At 33.2% G+C, this 23,662-nt stretch overlaps 1 protein-coding gene and 1 pseudogene across 1 annotated transcript; both read right to left on the reverse strand.

Moving 5' to 3' along the window:
* Window positions 1–2,983: 2,983 nt before the first annotated feature.
* LOC142608864 (pentatricopeptide repeat-containing protein At5g15300) lies at window positions 2,984–4,847 on the reverse strand. Its single transcript, XM_075780527.1, has one exon. The coding sequence runs from the start codon at window positions 4,829–4,831 to the stop codon at window positions 3,188–3,190; it is 1,644 nt and encodes a 547-aa protein (XP_075636642.1). The 5' UTR covers window positions 4,832–4,847; the 3' UTR covers window positions 2,984–3,187.
* A 9,947-nt stretch (window positions 4,848–14,794) lies between these two features.
* Window positions 14,795–20,858, reverse strand: LOC142634081 (putative methionine--tRNA ligase; annotated as a pseudogene).
* Window positions 20,859–23,662: the final 2,804 nt, after the last annotated feature.

Genomic DNA, 23,662 nt, shown 5'->3' on the forward strand with positions numbered 1-23,662 from the left:
ATAGGAAGACGTAATTTCTTTTGTCATCGGGAAGGTAGGTAACCACTAAAAATGGTGGATCTATCTAAGGAGCAACGAAATAGGAAGTTTTTAAAATGTGGATGCAAAGCTCGTCTAACTATTGTATTGCGAAAGTCAATAGACATTTTTCCAAAAGAATGACATGTCACTATTTTTGTTATAGATCACAATCATGAATTATTGTCCCCTTCAAGTGTACAATTTCTTCCGGCCAATCGAGTTATCACTGAAGATGATAAAAGGTTAGAGCATATTTTTTGGTCACATCCTCATAGTTTTGATTGGTACAAAAAATATGGAGATGTGGTTGTTTTTTATACTACTTACAAGGTAAATACTTATGATATGCCTTTTGGTATTTTTGTTGGTGTCAATAATCATGGAAGGTCGATTCTCTTTGGATGTGCACTTCTTCGAAATGAAACAACTAGTGCTTTTCGATGGCTGATGAAGGTACCCTATTTATCTTAAACATTTGTACAACTTTTTTTTCATTTTATTTAATTAGCATTTTGTTTCTTTTGGTCCTTAAATAAAAGGTTTTTTTTTTTTTTCGGTTAACCCCACTAACCCACCCACGTATCCCTTTGTTTTCTTTTCTTTCTTTTTTTTTTTTAAATTTTATTTTTTCCTCTTTTTTTCTCATCCACCAATGTCTTCACAAATATCTACTTTCTTCATCTTCTTTATTTGCTATCTTCTTTCTTCTTCTACAATATACACTCTATTTTCCTCCACGCAGACACATCTTCAAAGAACCCACTCTCAAATTTCTCATCCTTCTTCTTACCTACCATACCCAGCTGTTGCTATGCCATTTCTATTTTTTTTTTTTTTTTTTTTTTTTTTTTGAGAAGGACCATTTTTTTTGAGATGGTCAAATAGAGGTCCTTGTCCATACCCAGATCTTGCTATACCATTTCTGTGTATTTTGTGGTTATAGAGTGGGGATAAATTTGGGAGTTCTTAATAAGGCTGAGGGTAATTTAGAAATAAAGAACACATTTTTTCAATTTTAGATTCAAGGGTATTTTGGTCAGGTTGCAAAATGATTTGACTTTCTCCATATACATATCCAGTTTTTTCCATATCCCTAAAAGAAGGTGAATAGTTTATTTTAAATTTTATCACACTAACGGGTGCTGTACAGCACCCGTTAACAGCACCCTAGCTAATTTTAGTGACCTTGTACCTCTTTCCTGGTATATATACACATCCACACATATATACATACATATGTGTGTGTAAAGCATCCTTACTCTGTGCAATATCATCCTTACAACCAACAGTCCAGTTTGGTTCCAAAATAGCTAATTTAGAGACCTTGTACCTCTTTACTGGTATATATACACATCCACACATATATACATATATGTGCGTGTGTGTGTATAACACAAAGTAAAAGATTTTGATCCCAAGCCGAGTCATGACCAAACCATCCAAAACAAATGCCTCCCATTTATGTATCTTGGACCTTGGTATAACCACCAGTTCATTTTGGTTCCAGAAAAACTCAATGGACACCTTAAGGATAAATAAAATGTAATTAAGAAATGCACTTAAAATATCAGAAGCCCACCCAATGGGACATGATACATTCTGCGGCTTCTGCCATATGGCTTTGTTAGTATAAGTACACAACTAAGTCTTAAACATTGAGGGTATGAACAACGCTAAGTATCCATTCATATTATTCTAATTGTGATTCCATTATCAATACGCAATGTCATTACAGCACTTCAACTATTTTCGGGGTATAAGAAGACATGGATGGCAGCCTCTCTCGAAGCAGTCCCCTCACTAGCAATGCATATACCGGCATCATATAATATGTAAAATGAAGCCTTCTTCTGACCAATTTCGAATTGTACATAATTTGTTAACAGAGACATGTATTGGAACTTTGTTATACTGCTGAGTGGGAAAGGCAAATAAGAATAATCAGTATGAACTTCTACTACTCTTTAAGAAATAGAACTTATTGATCCCTGAAACAATGGTAAATATGAAAGTTATAGTCCAAGCTCAAACAACTTAGCTTGTAAGTAGTAGTATAAAGAAGCGTCCAATATATTTTAACTAAATCACTGGAATGATTATCATCCTTGCTCCACGCCTCCACTTATGTAATTATGTTAACTTCTATCTATCAACAGGATCTTCACATCCTTGTCCTGTTGGTTATGCTAGTTTTAGATTATTCATTCATTTGAAAGATAATTAATAATTACACCTCCTAAGCATAAGGATAAACTGCTTAGCCCGTTAGGGGTGAAAAGCCCCTGGATTACCCAATAACTGGTTCTGGCGGGTGGGGTCAGTTGCCCGTAAGAGTTTGATTAATAGTGAGGATTGTTGTACAGTATGCTCTGCGATGTGCAACTAATTTGAGTGAAGTTCTCCTATGTCATCAAAATAATAATAATAATAATTACATCATGGCGACCCCTGGAATGATTATCATCCTTGCTCCACGCCTCCACTTATGTAATTATGTTAACTTCTATCTAACAACAGGATCTTCACATCCTTGTCTTGTTGGTTATGCTAGTTTTAGATTATTCATTCATTTGAAAGATAATTAATAATTACATTAGCCTCCTAAGCATGAGGATAAACTGCTTAGCCCGTCAGGGGTGAAAAGCCCCTGGATTACCCAGTAACTGGTTCTGGCGAGTGGGGTCAGCTATCCGTAAGAGTTTGATTAACAGTGAGGATTGTTGTACAGTATGCTCTACGACATGCAACTAATCTGAGTGAAGTTCTCCTATGTCATCAAAAAAAAAAAATTACATCATGCCAACCCCATCTATTCTGAGCTTTGGCCACGGTAAAAATATCTGTGTATCTATTACTGTGCAGGCAGACAGTCACAACTAATGCACAAGTTTACATCTACACCATGAGATCAACAATTGGATCTATTGAAGCACCCAATTTTAGAGTAGAAACCAGTTAATAATTCTCAGTAACCAGTCCAAAACTATCTTGTTTGTCAAATCATTAATGTACAAATCAAATTACAAAAGTAGCTCCAAGGTAGTTATGTCAAATAGATTTAGAAAAAGAAAAATTATGGTGCATGCATTGTTTTTTGATTATTTCTGAACAATAAAATTAAGGATAACAAGATAGCTGACAGAATTTTCTTTTACCTATTTGTGGCTCAAGATATATGGATTCTTGAATTCAACTTAGGTTTGGGTTTGGAATCAAATAAAAACTGCATGAGAGCTCTGCTATCTGCTTCAACTAGGCTACAGCCAGGTTCTTTCCTCACCCCACTGTCATCCATCAACTTCCTCACCTTCTCAACCCCATCCCATTCACCTCGTGAAGCATATATGTTAGATAGAAGTACATAATCCCCACTCTGGTCCCTTCTCATTTCAAGTAGCCGCTCATTTGCACGTCTTGCCAACTCAACATTTCCATGAACTATGCATGCCCCAAGCAGAGTCCTCCAGACAATAGCATTGGGTTCAATCTCCATGGAGTCCATGAACTCAAATGCTTCATTTAATCTCCCAGCTCGCCCTAGCAGGTCGACCATACACCCACAGTGCTTTATGTTTGGCTCAATATTATACTCATTTCTCATTATATTAAAATACCTGCGCCCCTCTTCAACTTTGCCAGCATGACTGCAAGCAACTAAGACTCCAACAAAAGTTATCTCATTTGGCCTGACTTTCAACCTGCGCATCTCCATAAACAGATTGATTGATTCCTCAGCATGGCCATGGAAAGCCAAACCTCCTATTACTGAATTCCAAGTCGACACATCTCTATCTCTCATCCCATGGAACACTTCGAGTGCTTTCTTAATATTCCCACACTTGGCATACATATCTATAAGTGCATTCCCAAGTAGAATGCTCAAATCTCCTGAACACAATTCCAAAATGTTGCAGTGTATCTTCATCCCAACATCTAAATCTCCTAAATCCGCACAAGCGGACAACAGACTCAACATGGTCACCTCATCCGGCCTCTCTCCCGCACGTCTCATCTCCTCAAACATCTCCAACGCCTGCTCATGTGACCCACAAAGTACATACCCTGCAATCATTGCATTCCAAGTCACAACATCCCTCTTTGGAACCTCTTCAAAGAGTTTCCTCGCACTCTCCATCTCCCCTTGCTTCACATACCCTGTTATCATCACATTCCAAGACACCAAATCTTTAACTGGCATTTCATCAAAAAGCTGCCTCGCAACACCCAACTCCCCTCGCCTTGCATACCCGGCTGTCAAAGCTGACCAAGGTACAACATCCCTCATTGCCGACCCATCAAAAAGTGCTCTAGCAACGCTCAAATCCCCACAATTAGCATGAAAGTAGATAAGGGTATTCCTCAAAAACTTATTCGATTCAAAACCATACCTCACCACTTTCCCATGAATCCCAAATCCCATCTTGACCCAGGAAAGCTTAGTGCAGGCCTTGAGTACAAACGGGAAGGTGAAGTTATCAGGCTTTACATGCCGATTCTCCATCTGGGTATAGAGCAAAATCGAGTTTAAAGGGTTGGAGCTCTGAGCTGAGCCTCTAATCATAGTGTTCCACATGAAAGTGTCTGGTTCGGTAATATGAACGAACACTTGGTGCGCGTAGTGAATGGCGCCTGAAACAGAAATGGCAGTGGCGAAAATGAGTTCTCTGAGAGCAGAGTGGTTGGAATTGAAGCCTTTGACGAGCATGGAAGCGTGGACTTGTTTCAGAGTTCGAAGATTGGTGCAGTTTTGCCATAGGCTTGACCGTTGGGGACGGTTGGCGCTCCGGTCGTTTGTTCTCTTTCGGATCATTACACATGGTACTTCTGTTTAAATGATCCATGCTACGTTTGTCGTTTTAATTAGACGGAATTATAATGTGCCCTTTTTTTTAATGACATTTTTTTTTCTTTTGTTTTTTTCTTTTCAGTTTCTTTTCTACTATGTTTGATAGTTTAAGCAAAATAGAATCGAAATGAGTCTTTGCCCCAATAATAACTAGTAACAATCTGCCATTTATAATTTATTGCGAAAATATTGTCCAAATAAAAAATATATATAGTAAACATATTCTTATCTAGTTTTTTTTACTAGATTTGTGTATATATCATGTTCTTTCATTTCATATTGTAAAAGTACCTGTGAGGAGTCAATCAACCAATCAATTCACCTTTTCCTCTCATTCTTATTTTCTGCCAGAAAAGATTTCATTCATCATTCTCAATAAAACGAGTCCAAATCTTCTGTCTCACTTTTCTTACTCCACTCTATACTCCACCAATAAAAACTTGCCACGTGTTCACCTAAGTAATTAAATACTATTATTAATTAATAACGGTAGCATTAATAAGTCAATAATGATAGTATTTAATTACTTAGGTGAACACGTGGCAAGTTTTTATTGGTGGAGTATAGAGTGGAGCAGGAAAAATGGGACAGAAGATTTGGACTTCAATAAAACCATCTTCAGATATTCTTATTTTTTTTACTTTTTATAGCCCATTTCAAATATTCTTATTCTATTTACTTTTTATGGCCTCTCCGGGATAAGTGATTTTTTGTCTTTTTATTTCACATCTTTCTAATAAAAGGCAAGTGTCTTTCCTGAAGTCTCCTCACAAACTTACACTTCTACTTTTCATCTCTTCCGATTGTTCAGTTGTTCTTCTGTTTTGCTTCAACGTGCACAGCTAAGAATTGTAAGTTTTGGGTTAATGTAAGTTTTTTTGCTTTTTACTTCAGCGATTATGATTATTGTTGTTGTTGTTGTTGTTGTTGTTGTTGTTGTTTTTATTCAAATTTTAGATTAATGAATTTTTTATGGTTAGGACTACAAACATTTTTAGTATTGTTGTTATTTTGTGTTTATTTATTATTATCTAATTGTGTTTTTTTTTTTTTTTGCAAGTATCACTCTATAATTCTCACTCTTTTAGTTGATATCACAATTGTGGTAAGCATCTCAACTCTCTTATTAAATCTACGCATATGTTTTGTTAATATTCAAATTATTTAATATTATTTATTGTTATTATTAGTACATGGCCACAAAAATTGTAATAAATTGTATTATTGTGATCATTTTATAATCAATTTTACTTTGTTATTATCAGTTATTACATCTATTACTTGGAAAAAAATATATTGCATAATATGTTTGTTGGTTTATAATAAAGATATGTATGTGTATTATTTTTATTTTTATTTTTATTTAGTACAATAAATCGTACATTTGTGTTTCTTTTTCTTTAAAGTTTAGTTGGTATAAAAATTAATTATATGCTTTATATATGGTTATATTAATGTTATTATTTTTTATTATTGTTCTTTTGTTTTTAGAAGATATTTATGATTATCTGATTATGTTTTTTTTTTTCTTTCTTTTCTTGCAAGTATCACTCTATAATTCCTACATTCCTTCACTTCGTATCGCAATTGTAGTAAGCTTCTTAGCCCCCTAATTTAATTGGAAATTATTTGCTTAGTTTGTAATTTTTTATATAGATAGTTTATAAAAAAATGTACCTTAAGATATTGTAATTTTTTAATCTTGGTGTTTATATATTAAAGATACTGTGAAAACGCATTTTCAAATATGGTTTAACTCATTGTAGGATTTAATGTAGGATATATTTGAAATGGAGCCTGGGTCATTCGATCATTCTCTGCTAACCCAACAATAATATCACATCTCTAATGATGCAATGGAAGGCAGTGTACGTTGCGAGATTAAAATTTATTAATATCGTAATAATATTTACAATTATTCAATTTAAATGTAAATAATTTCAACATTAGAAATATAAGAAGGCCGGTATTGGTACTTATTGTAAAGACTCTGTTGAAGCGAAGAAATCCTTATGTTTGGATCATCTTTGACAATATCCCTCAACTCTTTCTCAAAATATGGATGTCTAATTGCTCGTGATCTTGTGTGAGCGTGGACTTCGTACACGTGTGTGGACCATTGTATTTCCTAACCTTAAAGAACCCATGTGTAGCTCGGAAGCATGCTCAAAGACGCCAAGAACAATTTTTGCAACGTACATACCAACATGCTGGATCTGACTCTTTTACACTAAATGTTTGATTCCTCTTGATGTGATATTGTTTGACAGCAGCTTGTAGTTCATCCTTATCAGCAAAAAGCAATCCCACATAAAACTCTTGGGTAGGGTCCCAAGTACTTTGAAAGGGCTTTTCAAATTGTGGGGTTGGATCAGTCATATTATCCCACGTGTTCTGTGAAAAGCTCAGTGATGAAGGTTGATGGAACGCCATTGCTGGACTACTTTCATGATTAGGTTCATTGGGAAGTTTTTGTTCATCTCCAACATCATCAAGGACCTTGTCATTATCAAGTTGGTCATCATTATCCATGGCCCGCATCCTTTCTAATAATGTATGGACCGCATTTTCAATAGTAGCAGCTATGCGGTGTGTATCATTAGGATCATTAGCAGCTTTCTGAGTGGCGGTTTGGTCATACTGAGCTTCAAACTCTAGTGCAACATGCTCAGTTGGGTTATTATAGTCAACATCATTGGTGTTCATTGGCTGATAAGGAGCATGTTGGTTCTCAGTAGCAACATGAATATATGGAGCATGATAGTCAGCACCACCAATGTTGATTGGAGAATGAGTCACATCTTCAGAATAATAACCAGTATGAGTGGCATATGGATCATGAAAATGTCTGTCATGTGAATAACTAAACGATGCACTTGGTCCTTCGTTAGCATATCGAATGGGAAAAACATCCCGGTGGCTTCTTATGGGCTCCACACCCGCGTACAACTCTGCACCTACAAAACCATATTGACAGTCTAACATATCGAATATTGCATTGACATTATTATCATCTTCTACCAAAACTTGCTGGTAATTCACAGGACGTGGATGACATTGAAAAGGAAATTTATACCAAACAGTAAATTTTGAATCTTCTCTGTCTATATGAAGCGTGGATGCTACTCTATCACATAGATCTTCAAATGTCACACCCTTGCTTAATGAAAGCATAGAAGGAGGTGGCCTTTCGTAATAAACCTCATTTTCGCCATGTTTAATTATTCCACCGGAATAGATGAGAAAAATGAACAACTTTTTTGCCATTCACACTAAAACATAAAAGTAGTATTAATATTCAATGTGCAATACAAGAAGGTAATACAAGAAGGTAATACAAGAAGGTAATACAAGAAGGTAATCTATTAAAAATATTCAATGTTTAAATAGTTAGAGTTGAGAGAATTATATTAAAGAGGATTAGTTCACTGATAATTTATTATTGTCCATCATAGTAGTTAAAATTATTTAGAATTATATGTTATGGTTACGTAAATTATTTTATGTAGCTCTTCATTTTGCTTCTTCTAAAACAAGACAGATTATATTTCTCATGCATTATTACGATAATAGATAAATATTTCTAATATCTTATAATTTTCGTTATTATTATTATACCTAAAACTTAGATTTTTGATTTAGGGGCATATACTAACCTTTTTTTTTTTTTTTTTTGGTTTTCTTATAGCATACATGTATATTTTAGGCTAACAAAGTAAGAATTTCTTTAAGGAAAATTTATGTCAATTTTGAAATATATTTTTGCTATATGAAATTTTAGGCAAGACCCATAATTTAAAACATATCATACAAATCAGTTCTTGTTACAAAACACATAATACAAAAACAAGATTTTCATGAACAAATAATTTAACAAAAACAAAATTTTCATGCTTAGCTATGCCCCTAAACATATCAACATAAATATTATAAAAAGAAAAGTAACTACTTAAAGAGATGTAACTCACCTTGTACAATGATAAAGACGGATAGGTATTTCCAAGTGTTGTTCCTTATAGTTGTTTGTAGAATATATGGCACACATGAATTGAAAATGGTTGATAGAATTATGAGGGGAATAAGAGTGGAGAAAAAAGCTGATAGAATTTTTAGGGGGAAAATAGTGGAAAATAAGAAACGTGGAAACTAAAGTAATATTGGTGCTGTTTAAATAGGATGCAAGTTTCGTATAAATTAAATTATTAGATTTTAAACTATACTAATAGAAATTGACCAAATACAACAAGGAATGACTCTGCAAAAAATCTCAAAGTGCTTTTGTTTTTTTGTTTACAGTGCACATCAATCATTTATAAATCTCTGCAAATCCTGCAAAGAATTTCTGCAAAATTCTTAGTTTTTTTTTTTTTTCATCGTGTACATCAATCATTTTTTCTTTCATAAATTTTTCCCACGCATGGATAAAAATCTCAATAAGAATATCTATGTACTTTAAACTATACTAATAAAAATTTACCAAATACAACACAGTCTGCCAAAAGACAAAAAGCCAAAAAGAGCCACTTTGTGAGGAGATTTCAAGAAGGGCACTTGCCTTTTATTAGAGAGAGGTGAAATAAAAAGACAAAAACAATCACTTGTCACGGGGAGGCCATAAAAAGTAAAAAGAATCTCTAAAGATGGTTTTATTGGAAATGATGAATGGAATCTTTTCAGACAAAAAATAAGAATGGGAGGAAGAAGTGAATTGATTGATTGATTGACTCCTCACAGATACTTTTACAATATGACATGAAAGAACATGACATACACACAAATCAGGTCAAAAAACTACTGAAAGATAAGAATATGTTTACTATATATTTTTTTTTTATTTGGACAATATTTTCGCAACAAATTATAAGTGGCAAGTTGTTACTAGTTGTTATTGTTAGGGCATAAAAGTATCTTAGCGTTAGGTTCAAATTTGAACCAGCAACAACTACCACCTATGATTTATTGTAAAAATATTGTAAAAATAAAAATGTTGTGGACGTACTTTTTTTCCCTTCTATTTCGGCAATGCCACTGCAAAGAATCTCTGTAAAAATCTAAGTTTTTTTTTTTTTATTTACAGTACACATCAATCATTTTTTTCTTATATAATTTTCTTTCATGTACTTTTTAAAATCTATGTATTTTTTTAGAATAAGAATCAAACACTCAGTGTATGAATTTGTCTTAGATGGCACTACAGTTTTTCTCCTTGTATTTCGGCAATGGCATTGCCACAATTGGTTTTCCCTTTATTATTATTATTTGTTTATACTTTTTTCCCCGTTTTCGGCAATGGCATTGCCACAATTCTTTTTTTTTTTTTTTCTTTTTCCCCCTATTTCAGCAATACCATTGCCACAATTCTTTTTTTTCCCCCCTATTTCGGTAATATCATTGCCACAAATTTTTTTTTTTCCTTTTCCCTCTTATTTCGGCAATACCATTGCCATAATTCTTTTTTTTTCTTTTTTTCTTTTGCCCCTATTTCAACAATACTATTGCCACAATTCTTTTTTTTTTTTTTTACTATTCCCCCTATTTCAGCAATACCATTGTCACAATTTTTTTTTTCTTTTCCCCCCTATTTTGGCAATATCATTGCCACAATTCTTTTTTTTTTTTTTTTTTTTTTACTTTTTCCCTCCATTTTCGGCAATGGGATTGCCACAAAATATTTTTTTTTTCTTCGGCCACTCGAGCACTCGCGCACTCACTCACTTAGGTAGCGGCTGGGCAGAAGGAATTTCGGTAATGCCATTATCGAAATTCAAAAAAAATTCTCTCCTACTTTTTCTTTTTCTCTCTCATCCTTTTGTTAGAATTTCGGCAACGGTGTTGCCGAAATTCACTCTCTCTCCTCATTTACCTAAATAACTTGGAACAGTACCTATAACAACAAAAAACTCCATTTTTTGCAATATTTACCCAAAAGACTTGAATAGAAATAGATAAATCATAAAATAATGAAATGTGACACCATTTTTCTCTAGGGTGTTTAGGAGATCATAAAAATGAATGAATGAAAATGAAAGAAATATATAGTTTTTCAAATTTTATTTGTTTTTGTATCCAAATAGGGATAAAATTTGTACTTCACCTACATGTAATTAAAGAAATTAGTGTTCATCCCACTATTAAAAAACATATTTTAGCTGATATTAAATGAAATATATATTTCTCTTAGTTAAGGTTGTGAACCAATTCCAACTCAACAAAACCGATCAAACCTAGCTTGATACTTTGTGCTGTTTTTTTGTGGGTTGGTGGTTTAGGTTGGGATGAAAAAAAAAAAATTAAAATAACATCTGTTGGGTCAGGTTAGAGCTAATGATTTTTTCAACATAACTTGACATAATAGTTTTTTTTTTTTTTTGGAAAGTTTCAACCTATGGCATCTGTTCTTAATGATAGCTGTTTATCATCAGACCAAGACACCAATTAGTTTTTGGTGTAGGCGGAGATTGAACCCCAAATCTCTTAAAATATATGTTCTAATTATTTTCTCCCTTTAGAATTTAGACCCTTAACCAAACCCTTTGTCACTTCATAAAATTTTTTTTTTAATCCAAAACACATCTACTTCCACATCTCTCTCTCTCTCTCTCTCTCTCTCTCTCTCTCTCTCGGATGGCAATTTTGCCCCCCCCCCCCACTTCACCCTGTGCAGGTTTTCCCTACCCTACAAAGGTGGTGGGGCGAAAATGGGTTTACACTTTTCAGACCCACTCCGCATTAATAAGGATTAAATTGTAAAATTTTCATACCCTAAAACTTTACTATTTAAACAAAAATATTATCAACTTATTTTATTTTATCTAACATGGCTCTCTACCTCTTTTTTCTCTTTAGCAAAGTTAAAAATAAGGTACCAATTCTAATGTTTTCTTTTGTCTTTATTAGAAACAAATTTATATATTATTGAATCACTGATTCCATTCAAGCATCTTTCTCAACATAGATTTCATCATGAACATAATAGAATGTTTTCTATTTTTATGAGTTATGGGTCTGAATGTTTGTGTTTGTGTCATTGTGTGTAGGCGTGTGGTTGTTATGAGGTATAGATTTGAGGTAGCTCTGGTTCGGGTCTATAGATATATATTTGTTTAGTTCTTTCTATCAAAACCATATGAAAACTATGCTCAAAGTTATGCATAATATATTTTAATGGTTTAACAATATTCAAACCTAGCAAAATGTTTTTATTATGAGAGATCATATTTGGGGCTTGTTCACAGAATTCTGTTTCTATTTGTATTTGATTGTGTCCCCTTTTAGGCATCTCATTCTTATAGACTCTGAATTAAATGATTTGTAAGTCTTTTAGATTACAGTAGTGTTCTTAAAGTTTTTGGTGAGGTCATGGGGGAATGTGATTCAGGGGTAATATTTGAAGTTTTTATACATAATTACCCTATGCCTGTGAGCCATGTCATTTAGGTGGTTTTATCTTGCTTAGTGCTGTAATTAGTATATGTTAACCAAAATATTTAATTTTATTTTTCTCATGTGGCCTTCACTGAAACTGTTGATGGGATAAATTTATTTATAATTTCAAGTATATTTTTATTATTGAAATATGTAATTTTATTTGAAAAAATTGTAATAGTTGAAGGGAAAATTAACAAGAAATAGAGTTTTACAGGGTGAGGCGGGACTTCGTGGGGCCCTTAAGGAGCAGAGATGGGGCAAGATATTTTCTTCGTCATGTAGGGTGGGATGGGCAAGAAAAAACCATGCGGGATGGGGGCGAAGACTCCATCCTTCGGCCCCACCCCGCCTCGCCCCATTGCCAGCCCTACTCTCTCTCTCTCTCTCTCTCTCTCTCTCTCTCTCTCTCTCTCTCTCTCTCTCTCTGTGAAATCTCCACTTACCTAATCTTTGTTATATTTTTTTTATTTTCAATTTTTTTTAATTTTCGGTGAAAGTTTTGTTTCTTTTTTTATTTTTTCTATTTTTAACATCCAAACTGTGGTTGCAAAGATTGTGGGAAAAACATTATAATTAGGTATTGACTTCATTTCAAGTGTGATTTCAAATTTATCAACCCAAATAGAAATTTATATTTTTTTTGTTTTGTTTTGCCTTTTGTTTGGTGTTGAAAAAACAAAGGCATTCAAAGGAAAACGATTGTTAAGTTTCTATTAATATTATGGTGTTTTTAATAGATAATATCTGGGAATTATGTATTTTCAAAATAAAATTATAATTTCTCTATGTATTCAACCTAACTTGATGACCTAATTTAATCCAGTCTAACTCATGCACGCCCTTACTCTTACTCTTGGTAATTTCTTCTTCTTCTTTTTTCTTTTTTTTGAGAAACTATTCTTAGTAATTTCATTCCTTCTTATTAAAATCCCAAGTAGCAAATGGATGTAATGTTCTTACAAGATCCCTTTCAATTCCCTCCATTTTATTCATTTCTCCCTCTTCCAAGTGAAAATGAGAAGGGTAAAACCGTCAACGAATTAATAGATGTAGCAATCCTAATTGGCCCTGAGGATTCCAGACAAATTCACAAAGTGTGAGACTGAAAAAGGAAATCCATAACCATATGTGTATAATATTTCATGTTCTGTCTTTAATAAAAATAAGAATAAAAAAATAAAAACAATTCTAATCTACTCTCTTAAAATGTTTATTTATTTATTTTTAAGTGTTATAGACTTATAAAGTTATAGTAGTCTACTAGAGTCTTTTCAATTCAAATAAATCAATGGCTTATTAGAAAAATTAGTAAATTAATGATTTTTTTTTTCAGTCTTAAAAGTCAAAGCTAGACAATATTTTAAGACAATTAAAATAAAATAGATTGGCCAATAATATGAGAAGAAGAGAGTATTTGATTATTCCTTCTTCTTGGGTAATTGATATTACATTTGTTTTTAAATTATTTTTAAGAGATTTAAATTTAAATTTGACTCCTTTTTTTTTTCCTGATTACATTTTTTTATATTAAGAATTCGAAGTTATTACATAAGTTCAAACTTCAAACACTCATAATTATGTGGGATCTACATAGAAAATTTTATAAAAACAATGATTGCTTAATACTAATTGGATATTTTTATTTAAAAAAAAAAGGAAAAAAAGAAGAAGATATATTACTGGATATTGTCCTCCAACCTTTTGTGTAGGTTCTTACTTTTTATAACCATTCAGTATCAAAGAAAGAAAGTGGTTGGCAAGTGATTGGGATTAGTGAATGGCAAGAAATTGAACTACAAATATTACTTGATGGTTGGGCTTAGACATGTATGAGAGGAGCTCTCTTGTCCAAAATACCACATAATGGTTCTTATCCCACCCATGTAAAACAATTAACCCATCCATGTCTCTTAATAAACGAGATATTTGGTATTAATGGTCCGTTTGAATTGAGGGAGAGGGAAATGGAATAGAGTAGAGTATATTTAGCACAAAATTAGCTTATTTTTAGCCAACTTTACTCTACTCCCCTCCACTCTCCCTAAATGGAGTAGAGTAGAGTAGAGTAGAGTAGATTTAGCATAAAATTAGCTTATTTTTAGCCAACTTTACTCTACTCCCCTCCACTCTCCCTCATTCATCCCTCCATTCAAACAGGCCATAAAGGTGGCTTGATTTTTAAGAAAAAAATTATTTGTTTTTATTTAAATAAAGTTAATATAAGAAGTTTTTGATAATATAAGAAAACTCTGCTTTTGAAATGTCTCATATATTAGATAGGAAAAAAAAATGTTATTGAGTATCACAATTTACAATGTCATTCCAAATACTAAAATGTTAGAATCATTTCAAGATTGATCTAACGGTTTAGGACTTCAGATACACATTCCTAATTTTTCATAACCGCAGTACTTTTCAAATAACTAGTTACAACATGAAGATAAGGTACTCCTGCAATTAGTTTTTTATACCAACATGAAGAGTAACGAATCAAAGTCTAGGGGGATGTTTCTTCGTTTTCAATAATTGAACAACTTCTCAAAAAAAAAAAAAAAATTGAACAAGAGACCTAACTATCTGATTGACCCACTGGCAATAGATGAAACAGTGTAAAACACCAGCAGATGTGGTGATTGTATCTTTGTAGGAGGCCACTAGTTCCGTGTTGGTGTTCAGATCCACTTGCAATGTTTCCCAGACGAAACTTTGGGTTCAAGACATCATCAGAGCCTGGCTCACCATTGAATCCAGGAAATGTAACTCTTCTCCAACAGAAGCAGATTTAGGGGGATCAACCAATTCAACCTGAAAATTTTTTATATTAAAAATATCGTTAGCGTTCATGTTTGATGATCCAGACTTAAACAAGAAATGACAAAGCCAGAAATTTTTTTCAAAGTGAAACTTATTCAAAATCAACCATGGGCTTTAATAGGTATCATAAAACCATTTTCTAAAAAAAAATGATATGTTCACAACATTTTCACAACATTTTTATAACAAATCCTAAGTAGCAGGTTGTTACTGGTTGTTATTGTTGGGACAAAAAAGTAATCTTCATGTTAGGTTCAAATTTAAACCAATAACAACTAATCACCTATGGTTTGTTGTGAAAATGTTGTAAAAATGTTGTGGATGTAGCATCTCTCTTTTCTAAAACATCTTAACACCACGCAACAAATGATGTAGCCATTTTGCGACAAAAATGCTAACATGTTAGAATGTGTCATTACCCACCATCCAACACCATCACAACAATCTCAACCAAAATTATATACTCACGACCACTAAACCATTTTTTAAAGCTATTAGATGATTAATATATGTGGTTGCTATCTTCAATATAGAGGGAATCAGCATTAGGATGCTTCTGTACACTCGTAATAAGGTCAACACAGATGTCAAGTCTTGTAATTGAAATTTCTGTCTCAGAATTGGCCTTAGCTTTGGATTCACTTGCAGGTTTTAGTGTTTTACAGGCCTTTGCTTTTTTCCACTGCTATCTGTTCCACACAATGCCTCACCATATTAAGCAACTACTACTAACAAATTAGTAGTGCCTATGATTAATCAAGAAGTATAATGAGAGAGGTATGAAAAGACACACTAATCATAGTACTACTGTAATATCAACTTGTCAAGAAAAATGTGGAAGCCACAATTATCATCAAAAACAAAATAGTTAGCATTTGAACAGAGAAGACCTGTGAAGAACCTAGTTATAGAAGAATAAAAGATAAATTGATTAGTGCTTTTATGAACTTATTGGTTGGAAATATATCACATCAATGACACCCAACCATGCAATGTGTAGATATGGCAAACACTAGAAGTGAGTAAATAAATATAATATCAATAAAATGCAACCTGAAACTATTGCTTTCTTCAGTTTCTCAGCTATCTTCTCTGCTTCAGCTTCTGCCCTCACAATCCTATCAGCTTGGCTTCCTGCAAACTTCTCTCAGAAGAATTCTACTTCTTCCTCTTTCTGAACATTTGTTTTCACTAAATTAGTAACTATGAGACAGCCCACAAAATCTCCATCACAATTCACAAAACAAAACATAGAAGTAGGAGAGTTATACCAATTCCTTAAACAATGGCGCTGGTGTCTCAATTTTGTGACCAGCAGGTAGGATCTCCCAAGGTTGGCTTACTCTATCAATATCTCCTTTTTCAAGAAAAATTGGTGTATCAGGAGGCAAATTAAGCTGCTTAAGTACCTTCAACACAACCAACAATACAGATATTGTCAGCATGCACAACCATATTAGCTAACTCACGATATAGAATACTAGCATTGCCCTAAGTGCCACAGAGAGATCTACTGGCAGGTTAAATTACCTCAAGTGAAAAAGATGGCACAAAAGGTTCTAACAAACATGCGAGAAGATATACTAGCCCAACCGAAGTTCTTATGGCAAGAGAGCAAGAAAGTTGATCATCATTGTAAAGCTTCCAGAATTTGCTTTCCCACATAGCAATCATGAGCAAAGTACACCTTAAGAGAGAGAAATTTTGTTTCATGGGCAGCCAAAGGGCGATTTCCAACCAACATCCTCATAAAAGAACATATTAAACAAACATCCAAATCAGTACAAACAAAAATGTTCTAGACTTACTTGCGGATATCCATTCCCTTCACTAGGAATGTTCATTGCAATTTTCAGCCCTTGCTTTAGTTTAACCTATACAAAATGCAAATAAGAATGTCATTATAATGCAAAAGAAATTAGCGAAAGAGGGCATGGGGCAGCTTCTGGTTGCATGACAGTATACTAGCCAGTATTTCAATCACCTTTTCCATGGCTTCAACATATTGCTCCACATAGTCAACAATGCTACCAACCAATTTCCTAGTTGGTTCATGTTGCAATGGATCTGGGTCAGCATCTGAAGGCTGAGGAATAATGGAACCATATCCTCGACCTGTAAAAGGAAACTCAGTTATGCACTTGCAGTTTCTCTTCATACCAGACAAGCCCATTATAATAAAAATGGCAAAACCATTTGGAATTTCATAAATATTAAAGGTCTTGGCATAATGTGAGATGGACTATTGGCACCATTTTTAACTCTCTAAAATATAAATGCCTAGCAAAAATAGGATTTTTTTATAGGTAAAGATACACCTCAAACATTGAAGCATCAAAAAGGTGGGCATGCCACTAGGCCGGGAGGCCATTAGTTCACATATATGCAATAGGCATTGAGAATGGTTCTAATTCAGTGAGGCACTAAATAAAATGTGTCACTTCTATAACTAGTGTTCTGTACTATAACAACAATCCAGAAATATTATAAGTATGTACCACAATCAGGAGAATCAAATAAAAAACTAACTGAACAACAAAACTTTAAGAAACTTAAGGTACACAGCCAACCAACCTGGAGGTTTAACAATGAAACTTAAAACTCGATTTATAAAGTTGCCCAAGTTATTTAGCAACTCGCTGTTTAATTTTGCTTGCAAGTCGGCCCATGTAAATAATGTGTCTGATACCTAGTTTACACAAACCCATTCATCAATCCAGAAAGCAATTAGTAGAACCCAGCATTAATTCTTATTATGAAAAAGTAATAAATATATGCTGTTTACCTCAGGCCTAATAGTTAGTAAGTAATATCGCCATACTTCTACTGGAATGTTTGTATCTTTTGCATCATTGCCAAAGACTCCAATACCTTTACTCTTAGAAAACTTTCCTACAGAAACCATCCAAATGAAAATTCATCTAATTCAAGATGTTCGAATGAGAAAAATCATTGTTATGTAAAAGAGAAGGTAATTGATCAATCATCCATCTAAATGACCGATAAATTGACCACCATCGCGCATCATATAAACTGCTACAAACTAGTTGGCTAACCTGCTTCATAATTCAAGAATTCAGTGACACTGATAGTCTTCATTAAAGTCCAATTTTCATCAGTTCCAAGAAGTGTAGATGGAAACATCACCTAAAACAAGAATATAGTAACAGTCACAAAGGGTAGTGGGGAAGAAAAATATCAGTCCCCACAACCAAGAGGTCCAAGCCAAACCATAAGTCTCCATGACAATGATGGAAAAAAGGACAACCAAACGTTTACTAAGCTCAAAACATCCACCACTACAACCAAAGGTTTTTTTAGACCCCAAAGGGGAGATTCGAACTAGTGACCCCCACTTCATGAGGGGAGACACAAGTTGCCACCTTATGTACAGTTCATAAGAGATAATAAATAAATAACCTAAATTCTGAAGCCAAAAATTTCATGTGTCTTGCATGCAGTATCTATGAGACCAATTAGGTGAACTAATAAAACTCCGCTGCTCCATTAACATTGCAAATGACAAAACAACAGTTTTTGTTTTAACCATTAGTACAATAACTTCACAAAGTCTCATCTCATTAGATTTGATTTAATAGCAATTTAGATTCGAGTGTCATGTCATCTAACCTAAGTCGATAGCAATCAATATTTGGAAAGTGTAGAGGATTTTAACAAAGAAAATTGGCCGTGTGGTTACACTAAAATTACAAGTCAACAAGTTACTAGCACAATGATACAAGATATAAATCCTCATAAGGGTGAGACAAGATTTAGACCTACCCATGACCCACAAGAAAACATACCAACTTAGTGACTGCCGCAAGGTTCTAAAATTATATGCAATAACGGTTGAATATTATTGTTATCTAAAAGATACAATGGTTACTGTAAACTTTTAAAAAAATTAAGATGCAATAAAAAATTGTATGTTATTTACAAGATGCAAAGACTACGTACATTTCTGGAAATATCTAACCAAAAAGACAAAAAGAAAAATTAGAAGTAGCCAGCAAAAGCTAAAAACATGGAAAAGAATAACATAGATGTGTGGCCATAAGAAGATTTCTTAAAAATATAATTAAACTTAAGTTTCTCAGCTGGGGGGAAAAACATTGATAAGCATATATCTAACAAAAAACAAAATCTAACATTCTAACTAATCTTAGTACTTCGAGTTAGTATCTTGCCCTCTTCTTAGAGTTATCAGAAAATTTCTAAATAAAAATCACTTATAGTGTGGAACGGCACATTGTCCTTGTCCATAAATTGATACAACTATACATCTTCAGGATTCTTCCACCACTTCTCCCACTCAGGTGTGTAGCAAGAAGTAATAGAAACATATCCAATAGGCGCATCAAACCAGACATAGAAAACCTATCCAGTGAAAGTAAAAAAAAAAAAAAGGGTCAATTTGCCAAATTTTGAGATAAAATTTGAAGAGGCCAGCATGAATTCAGCATGTCCGTCTATCAACAACTAACCTTATCACTAAATCTCTCGAGTGGAACTGGAACCCCCCACTTCAGATCCCTGGAAATACATCGTGATTTCAGCCCTTCTTTAAGCCTGCCATTTGTTATTTAAATAGCATTCTGGCTCCAAGATCCAGCCACCGACATTTTGTTGATGTATTCTTCCAATTTGTCCTTCAGTAAGGGGAGTTCAACAAACAAGTGGTTTGTGTCACGAATGTGTGGTGTCGTCTGACAAACCTGTTAGCAGAGAAAGCTCATGGATCAACTATAAGAAACGTATAAATATTAAAAGCGTAATATCATACATCTACTGACAAACTACATATTTTAGAAGCTGAATGCGCAACGTGGATAATATTTCATACAATCAGGTTCCTCATTTAGAATTTGATAATACAAAATAGAGACCTCAATATTAGAAGTAAATTTTGTACCTTGCACCTAGGATCTTTTAATTCTGTCGTATTCAAAACACTGACACAATTTTCACATTGATCTCCTCAGGCAGCCTGGTAATTGCACCCTTCTTTTGGGCAGGTACCCTCCACAAGCCGGTCAGCTAAGAACCTTTTGCATGTATCGCAGTAAAGCTGAATATGGTATGAATAAAGCCTATAATTGACCACAATGAAATAGCTGAAGAACAAAAAGAAGACACCAGAAAAAATATCCAATAACTGGATTACTAAACAAGAATAGAGAAGTCTTCTTTTTTCTTTTTCTTGCATAAAAGAATAGAGTGGTCACGAATGTTATCATGTACAGAATCACACCAAGTATTAACAAGAAAATAACGCATACCTGCTGCATTGAATTCTCAGAAATCCAATTGTTCTCCAAAATTTTCTTAAAAATCGCTTGGCAAATATCCATCTTGTGGGGTTGAGGTGCGCCCAAATTTATCAAAACTTATATTGAACCACTCATAGACTTCCTTATGAATCGCATGGTATCTGTAAATGCAGAACATAAAAGATGGACTAATGAATAGCTTGAGGAGTATATTATTTTAAAACATCCATAAAAGCATTGAAAGAAGAAGAAGGAAAAAAAAATGAAAAACATTAAAGACAAGGAATAGCTAAGAGAACAAGTAGAATTTGATTACCATAATAATTATCTATATATGTCACAAATGATCCCATAATAGTAGGGGTGGAGTTATCTTCCAGAACTTTAGATGGGGAACGTTGTTGACATAAGGCAAGGCGCTGGCCGGTGATGAGGATGTTCCGTTTACCCTTAATCGGAATCTTCTTTGCGGCCATTGTCTGCTTCTTTTTTCTTCTTTTTTTTTCAATTCAATCTTCACAGAGTCAGCTTATTTATTTTTTCCAAAGAGAGCTATACTACTGGTATTGGTATTTTCATTCCTAATCCTAGCCGAACCCCAAATCACCAAAATACAAATATTCGCAAAATTTTTGTCAACTTATTTTACTATTACTTTCAATAAAAAAATTTCAATTTTCAATTTTCAATTTTCAGTGGCTGATGGCGGCAACGGAGTCACTCTCTTCTCTAGTCTCTCTCTCTGTAGTGTTTGAATCCCTACTCCTTATATAGAAACTTGAGAAACGTGGGTTATAGGTAAATTTTGAATTGGCTTTTAATATTTTGGGTTTGGGCGGTTGGGCGGTTAGGGAAGTGGGCTAAGGCTTTGGAAAAGGGCCAATTCAATAAAAGTCTAAATATGTCTAAGACAATTTTTTTTTTTGGGCTGGGGGGGCCCGGTACTCTTTGGGCCCCCTCCTAAATGATGAGTTTCAGTTGATATTTTCTTTGAAGGTAAAAAATAAAGTTACTATAAACTTGTGTGTTTTGTTTATGTTGTTACTTGTTACTTACTTCCCAACAAAAAACTAAAGACTCCAAATTATGTTGGGCTATTAATGTGTGGCAACATAATTTGGAGGTGATTTCATGGAATTAATTTGATATGCCCTTGTGTTTTTTCCAATATTTTGGGTTTTTTCGTTTTTGTTTTTTGGTTGGATTGGAGGCTTGCTGCTAGCTCTTGGATTGCACAACCACCAAAAAAATTCTAAAACTCGATTCTAGTCCCTATGGGGTTGAAACTTGAAAGTCAAGGTAGGGAACGAGATCAGGCATGGATCAAGTTTTGAGACTTGGGTATTAGGTTCAGGGCAATTCAACCTAAACTCGTCTTGTGACCATTCTCATTTTTGGGACAAGACTTCTCTCCAAATTAGTTTGAAAATAAATCTTTTAAACTTGTCTTATATCCAAAGAAATCTTCTAAACTTGTTTTATATCTTTTTATTGAATGTGAATTTTGAAAATATAACCATTAGATTACATATTTTTTATATTCTTAATATATATGTTAAATTTAGTTAAATTGGATGTTTTTTAATATTCAGTCAATAACTTACTTTTTGTGCATAATTTTTAGTACATCAAAAAGGCTACTTTATCTATTTTACCACCTCGCTCTACAATACATCAAAATCAAATGTTCTATTTTTTTTTTATCACTTTGTTTAAAATAATATAAACCACTCATTAAAATAATAAAGGAAGAGATATAATCTTAATAAAATATTGTATTTTATTTTTAACAACTTGCTATGGTCAACTAATATTTATACTAATTTACTGTGGTTACAAAAAAATTAACTTTAGTTTTTTCAGTAACATATGATTTTTTGGTTCTTTGGTGATAAAATAGTTTTTTTTGCTAAAATACAATCACCCTTGTGAATGTTTTTATTATTTTTGTTAAGTTTTTTTATTGGATAGTTGTTATTTGTGTGAGACTAGCTAAGTTTACTGAGAAGAATAGAGGTCTAAGGTTTCGAAAGGGGGCAACTACAAAAGTAGAATAATATAATAACTAAAAAAATATTTTGGACCCAATCTCATGCCTTTTTACCTTTTCAAAAAACAGTCTCTCTTTTAATAATTCAATCAGTCTCGTAATTCAATAATTGGCACAAAAAAATATCTATGATTCAAATCTCTCTTCCCTCATTCTAACTATCAATTTATCCAAAATAAAAACTAACAAAATTTATTGTGGTCAAATAAATAACTTGAAATTAGATTACTTAAATTATGATATATAAAAATTTAATATTAGTTAAATTAAATCGTTTCAACTTTAAAATTGAACTATATTTTCTCTCTTCCTCTTGATCTCAATTCTCAAAGAATCATTCTCCACATGAAAATTTTCTTTCTTGTGATCTTCTTCTCTATCATTGTGCTCTTCTATATTTTACGACCCCACCCAAAAAAAAAATCATTGCACCATCATTGACTCACGTAACAGAAAATTTGTTTGCATTTCGCAATTTGACCCACCATAGGCAATAATAATATACACACTCGTTCATCAACTTGAAGAATAAATTTAATAATGTCTCTTTCTCAAAATAAAATTTTAATAATGGCTCCAAACCAACATGTGTGGGAAAACTATCACTGTTCTAAGGGGTGTGCATATCAATAGAATAGTAACATTCCAGCTGCCATCATCAAGAAAAATATGTTTAATATTTTGTTTCAATGATCTAAATTCAATAGAATTTTCATCGGACAGTCTTGGGACCTTGGCAAGTCAATTTTAACTTATCCATGCGAATCACATTAATACTATAAAATTTCAATTAGAAGCATTACTTATTAAAAACAAGTTAAAATGTTGAAGACCTTGGTTGTTACAATATAAACCAACCCGAATCTACCACCTCCCCCTAATCGATCCTCTCATATCTCGTAGTTGGTTACAACTCCCACCTTATGCGACCCATAATTCTAAGACTAAGGTGTGCCATGACATCTTAGAGAATTAATTTATTAATTTTAAATTAGTTAGAAATCACAAATATTATAAATATTATCCTTTATAAACACATATATTTCCCTGTATAACTATTTCCATTTGACTTCTACAAAATGACACAGCCTAACATATATCTTTAAAAATAAAAAGAGATTCAACCTTTTTTGAAATGTGTATGGAAAAAAATTATATTTAATTTCCAACATTTAATTTTAATTTTATTTTATTGTATTTGTGATATTTATTTGGCTCATTCTTCCAAAT

This window comes from Castanea sativa, chromosome 1, assembly GCF_040712315.1.
Source record: "Castanea sativa cultivar Marrone di Chiusa Pesio chromosome 1, ASM4071231v1".
NCBI lineage: Eukaryota > Viridiplantae > Streptophyta > Magnoliopsida > Fagales > Fagaceae > Castanea > Castanea sativa.

Excerpts from the sequence above, each read along its gene's own strand:
- LOC142608864 (XM_075780527.1), bottom strand. The coding sequence starts at position 4,831 with ATGATCCGAAAGAGAACAAACGACCGGAGCGCCAACCGTCCCCAACGG.